This window comes from Ctenocephalides felis, unplaced genomic scaffold (assembly GCF_003426905.1).
Source record: "Ctenocephalides felis isolate EL2017-DRISC unplaced genomic scaffold, ASM342690v1 CF-g0.4_SCAFFOLD_01886, whole genome shotgun sequence".
Taxonomy (NCBI): Eukaryota; Metazoa; Arthropoda; class Insecta; order Siphonaptera; family Pulicidae; genus Ctenocephalides; species Ctenocephalides felis.
Window position 1 is genome coordinate 63,409,454 of NW_020538040.1, and position 6,533 is coordinate 63,415,986.

The 6,533-nt window shown below is 29.7% G+C and overlaps 1 protein-coding gene across 1 annotated transcript; it reads left to right on the forward strand.

The window, feature by feature from the left end:
• The first annotated feature begins 3,711 nt into the window (after positions 1-3,711).
• On the forward strand, positions 3,712-4,632 carry LOC113378105. Its single transcript, XM_026618628.1, has 2 exons — positions 3,712-4,027; positions 4,100-4,632. Exon 2 carries the CDS (start codon positions 4,148-4,150, stop codon positions 4,583-4,585), a length of 438 nt encoding a protein of 145 aa, XP_026474413.1. The 5' UTR covers positions 3,712-4,027; positions 4,100-4,147; the 3' UTR covers positions 4,586-4,632.
• Positions 4,633-6,533: the final 1,901 nt, after the last annotated feature.

Consider the following 6,533-nt stretch of genomic DNA (forward strand, 5'->3'; position numbering starts at 1 on the left):
CCTTATAAAACGCTATAAAATCTATAATTCTCCTAATATAGTGATGCTAGCTCACGGAAACGGCATCGCCGATCGTCAATGCTCACTCGATAAAATATGAAGAAACCAATGGATGCTCTAAAATTATCTTAATTAAAATCTAATCAAGAACCTTTTGTTTAGAATGTGTTGAAATGGCTATGTTGTACCACTTTAGATTTTAGGAACTAAAAAAGCAAATATACTTTTTAAGTTAAATAAAATATTCAGGCACAATGTGCAAAAATGTTTTGTATCACGCGCCTCTTATCCCCGGGCGCCCCTTGAGTCGGGGGCCCGTGGCATTTTGCCACCCACGGCTGCTCCAAATTTGAAAAATTTTAATTCAATCTTATGAAACCCAAAAAGGGCCGTAATTGAAGTAATAAAAAAGTAAAACTTTGCGTAGTAGATGCCTCAAGAAAACAGCATTACGTTTTGCAAAAAACAATTATTTTATCGCCTATCGATGCTTTTCTGACGCAACCTCGTAACTCGATTTTTGACGATTTTGAGTTTTAATCGGAAAATCAATCACTAAATATAGACGCATAGATCTGTGAAGTTTTGTAAAAAAAAAATCAACCGAACGTTTTTTATTGAGAAAAATACAATCACGTATCTCAATTCAGAAAAATGTGCCATGCGCAACCTCGTATCTCAGAATACATAGTGGCGTATATGAACAAGTTTCGCTGTCAGCAATGTTGTTTAGTTCAATCCTTCTAATAAAAATTATTATTCAATTAAGTTATTTGTTATTAAAACTTAATGAACGATAGTTAATAAATATATTTATTATTTACTTACCGCAAGTTATAGTAATTTTCCGAAAATTGAAAATGAAACTTTTTGCATATTTAACGTTTCAGAGGTTTCTGAATATCTTGACATACCTTAATAAAATGGATGTATGTGTTTGTGTGCGTGTGTGTGTGTGGATATAATTTTCTGTCCACGTTTTCAGGAGCACAGATCAACCGATTTGAAACATTCAAAAAACAATCGTTTCCTATTGAGAAAACAGAGCATCCGTTTTGAATTATTTAAAAACATTCAATTTGTATTGATGACGTGGTGATTAGTTTCTGGAAAAGACAGGCCCAGTCGTTTCAAAGCTTCCGATTCGAATGATTCAATGAACATTTTGCAGTATAAAGAATCGATTAGTTTAGGAAAGCAGAATTTTTTGTCCATTTTTTTAATTTACAATTATTTCTTTGTTTAAATATGAAAAATGATTCGGATTTTAATTTTAATGCTAGCTAAAATTCTAAAACTCTCTTATATACTTCAAATAAATAAATTTAAATTTGCAAATTAGTTTATATAATTCTTAGAAATATATATGAGATATGTTTTTTTTTACTTTTATTTACTTTTTATGTAAACATATATAAACGTCGTTGTCCAGTTTATTCTTATATTTTGTCATTCAAATACAAATAACAAAAGTTATAGTACTTACAATAATCTATTTGTAATCATTTATTATTCCTCGATTCTATTTAATTACGGAACGGGAAGTTCCACCAATTTGCTTAAAGGCACGATGCCATGCACCACTAGTTATATTTTTATTATGTTGAGAACAAATATCACAGTAAGCTACAAAAATTAAACAATTATCAATTCTTACTGACAATAAATGAAATTAAATTTTGTATTTTTTAGAGTTAGATAATGTGTCATCCGCAGATAAAAAATCATTAAATAAAGAAATAATAACAAAAAAGAATAAAAGTAACAATAAAAATGATAATCACAAAGTAGTAAATTATAAATCCATGAAAGAGCTAAATATCCTAGATATTGAAATACCTAAACTATGGCCAGATACTATATTGTCGTAATTATAAACTAACATATACCACAAGTTTAATAATGTTTGTTTTTTTTATTAAGAATTATTTAAAAAGTTGATCGATTCTCAAAATAAAACAATTGAAGAAAGTTATTCATGTACTCTTATTTGAAAACAGCATGACGCAACCACGTATGTTACATTTTTTTCCGTGCGACAAACACGTATCTCAAAGAATTGAAGAAAAAATAATGATTAATTGTTTGTAATATCATACTTGTCTCAAATAATTGTCACAAGATTGAATATTTTTAAAATTTATAAAAAAAATTGTTAACAGCAGTTCAAAAATTCGTTATAAAACGTTTTTTGTCTCTCCTGAAAAGTAGTAGTTTCTGAGATACGAGGTTGCGTCAGAAAAGCATCGCTATGTATCTTGATCAGTTGAGAAATATATAGCTGTAAAAATACATATGACAACTTTTAAATGTGTTTTTGGGCTAGAGTTAAACTAGTTGGTATTGGTATTTTGCCTTGAGGCAAGTTACATGAACTTCCCGATATGTGTAAATGATCCACTTAATCAATAAAAAATGAATTAATTTAATACAGGTGGATTTATTACACATAATTGAAAACGAACGAACATGTTAACTCGGAATATTCTCAAAAAGGAAATTTTCAAAAATCAACCATTTTTATAATTGAACCAGTTTTCGTAGGACTTCAATGGTTTAGTATGTTCATTAAGACCGAGTGCTCTATTATACCAAGTAAATCGTCTAATTTTAATTTAAACAAACGTCAAAAAAACTACTCATTTTTTTCAAACTTTTATGAATTTTAAAAATTAAACTACTTGTAAGGCCGTAATATTTCAGTAAGTTCTATAAGACCATGATATATATCGCTAAAAAAGTTCCATGCAAATTGGCTTAATTCTTTTTTCAACAGTTAATTACAAGAAAACGGCTCGGTAGATTTTTACCTAAAACTAATCAGTATCATTCCCAACTAATATCTTTCGAACTGATTTTGATTTTTTAAAATCGATTCGGAATTATGAGCTTAATTGTGGACAAGAAGTTTAACACTTTTTTTCAAATTACAAAAAAACGGCTTGGCAGATCGTCGCTCGAATCTGACAAACGATAGTCCTCATTGAGATACATCGAATGGTTTTTAAATTTCTGAAATCGGTTTAGGCGTTTTTGAGCAAACGTCGACGAAAGGTCTAATTCTGATAATTGCCGGAAAAGCGATACTAATTTTTGCAAACTTTGAGGAATTTTTAAAATTAAACGACTTGTCGTAACGCCGTAATATTTGAGTATGATCTATATCTATAAGACTATGGCATCTACCGTCAAAAAAAAACATGAAAATCGTCGAAAACAAATTTTTTAACACTTTATTACAAAAAAACGCTTCGGCCGATCTTTACCAAAAACTAATCAGCACGATTCCCAACCAATATCTTTCGAACAGTTTTTGAATTTTCAAAATCGATTCAGAATTGCGGGCTAAAACGTGGACGAAAAATTTTTCTGCGATTTACAAAGAAACGGCTTGGCTGATCGTCGCGCAAAATTGGTAAACGCTAGTCCTCATCGAGATACATCGAATGGCTTTTAAATTTTTGCAATCGGTCCAGCCGTTTTTGAGAAAACGTCGATTTACGGCAAAAAATTCGAACGTCGATTTTTTTTTATGAAAACAGAAACTTCTTCGGGAAGTTAATAAGTATAAGCAGTTACAGGCTCTTGTACCTTGTACCTCATATACTTTATACTACCACACTACCCGTAGACGAGCTTATGCTGCCGCTGACGCTCGCCGAGCACATTATATCACTTTCTCCGGCTCGGCACCGTGCCACACCGCACACCGTGCGCATGTGCCGGATAAATTATAATTCAATATGTCGCCTTTTAACTACTGTTTTGATACCATTTTCAGAAATGATTCCAATTAAATTTTAACTATATTTTTATTAGTATATTTATGATAATGATTGTAGAGGGATGTAACAACCATTTTACATACGTGTACTCGTATTCTATGAAAAATTCGAAGCAGGCCGTGTGACGTGCGTGTTTTGTCATTGTGCGGTTATGTTTATATGTAATGTTATTGTCTAAAATTTCTGTACCTGTCAATCAAATAGAAATATTTATCAAATATTTCCGTTATGAATTACGAGCGGTATGTAAACTGATTATGTTATTTACTTATGGCATAAAAACAACTTAGGCTTATGCATTTATTTAATTGCAGGGATATAAATGTATATTGATACACTGCTGATATAATAATTTTTTTAAAATGAGTAAGATGTTTGTTGCACCTAAAACTCCAGTCAAGACTAAGAAGATCCGAGGGCACGATTTGCTAGATGAAGAAATAATTAATGTCATAAAAATAAATAGTAGCTATAACAACGTGACATTAGGTTGCACTATGAAGTTAAAAAGAAATAACTACCGAACCAAACCGTACTCGATTACTGAAAGGCACAGAACTAAAAGTGAAAACTCTGAGTTTAACTTCACCGAATGCTTTTCACCAAGTGAATTGTTCATTTTAAGTATTCAATCAGAACTAAACCATGTGGATATTTGTGCAGAGAAACATCACATAAAAAAGAGCAAATCTCTAGAAGACTTACGTATACAAAATGAATCGTCAGTGCAAAATTCTCATGAAATGGAGTTTGTTTCAAGTAAAATAAAGCAAATGAAAGTTAATGATTTTCAAAATTGAAGATCCGAAGTGATCGTTCTCTACCGATATGTAATTCTTAATTTAATATAGCCTCATATATATTATATATTTATATTTATATTCTTTTATGATATATATATATATATATATATATATATATATTTATATATACTTTTTGTTTATATTCACACGCCTTTATTGTCATTGAAATTATATGAAAAACTACATATGATGACCCCCCATTGACAAATTTTATTTTTGCATGAGTTGCATTCACGGTAGGACCGACCGGCTATATAAATATATATATATATATATATATATATATATATATATATATATAAATCAGCAAATGTATATTTTAAGTAATAGATGATGTGATATTTTAACAATTACATTGAATTTTATTGGCTAGCGAATGATTTACATAACCAAAAACAATGTATTTTTTTTGAATAATCCATTCTGTTGACATATCAGATATTTTTGAAGACTACATTACAACAAATTTTATATGCAAACATTATTTTTGGCTATTTAATTCTTCCTTAGACTGTTTTTTTTAATAAACTATTTTGATTGTGATTAGTAATATTTATTTTAATGAAGTGAATGATTTAGTTTTATAATTTGTTTTATTTAATTGTAACTGATTAAGAGTTATCCATTAAGAGTTGTTGCTGATTTGCTTACATTTTATGTCAATTTTGTTAATACAATTTTATCCCTAGTTGTTTAGTGTTATTTATAATATTTGAATAATTGTTATTTACAATTTTCCTTTTAGTTTCCTGTCCCTAATGCCTATCTACAAAAATACTTGTCTAAATTAATATAGAATTTATTTTGCGGGTTTCGTATTCTAAATGATTTATCTATCACATTTTGCCATTGCATTCTTAAAATCAGGAAGGATTACTATAAGAATTACAATAAAAGTAATCATCTTGTGTTAAAAAAGGTAAGTTAATTTCACAGTTAAAAAGGAACAAAATAATCGTGAAACATCAATTTGTATTAAAATAATGAAACTATCGAAGTGACTACATGAAGAGTCAGAGCAATTTTCATCTATGACTATGGTATTGATAATATCATTACATCCGCGTTCTCTAATAAAAATCATTTACAAAACTCCACGTTTTAATCTATTACATCTACAATTTTACCGCGAAAATATTAATATAATTTTCAATTGGCAACATAAACGAACTTACTCGCGTCGTTACCTTAACTACCTTTACTACCATCATCTTTCTACTAAAATAGGATCAATCATCAATTTAATAGATCATGCTTCGTTATTGTCACATAATACATTTTTGAAGAACAAATTCTCACTAATAACACAAATCTTAAGAAATTCCTACCCAAAATATCTGATCCGATATACCTTCAAAACCGCCACAAAATTTCAATCTAAAAACCAAACTGTGAAAACTAGATCGGAATTATAACTAGCTAGCATAGAAGCGCAGAGACAAAATGCATTGGAAAAATTGAAACAAAGAAGAATTTTAATATTTTTTTTTTGTAAAAAAGTTTTTTGTGTATGTTTGAATTAATATCTGAAAAAAATGTTTAAAAAAAACATTTTTTGCTGAGTAAAATACCAAAAACGATGTTTTTTGCAATATTTGTATGGAAGACCTCTAAGGGGAGGTCCCAGGAGGTGAACCATAGGCATGGTGGATCGGCCTTCTAAAGTTAGTGGGGGTCGGTTATACATTTGGACACGATTGGAGCACTCTGAATGGGTCAAAACACAACTTTTCAAAACTCAATCCCTATCTTTGGGTCAATGCACGGGACATAAGAATTCATTTTAGAGGTATGGTTTCTTCAGCAAAGTATTTTATTTTGATCCCTAGTATCCAAAAATTAATGTGCCTAAGTGACTTTTAAATCGACCCGCCTTAATGTATAAGTTAAACTCAGATTACGTTAAGCTTACATTTATAAAAAATTGATATTATTTTTTCGCCGC

Coding starts and splice junctions, on each gene's coding strand:
- LOC113378105 (XM_026618628.1), top strand. CDS start 4,148: ATGAGTAAGATGTTTGTTGCACCTAAAACTCCAGTCAAGACTAAGAAG.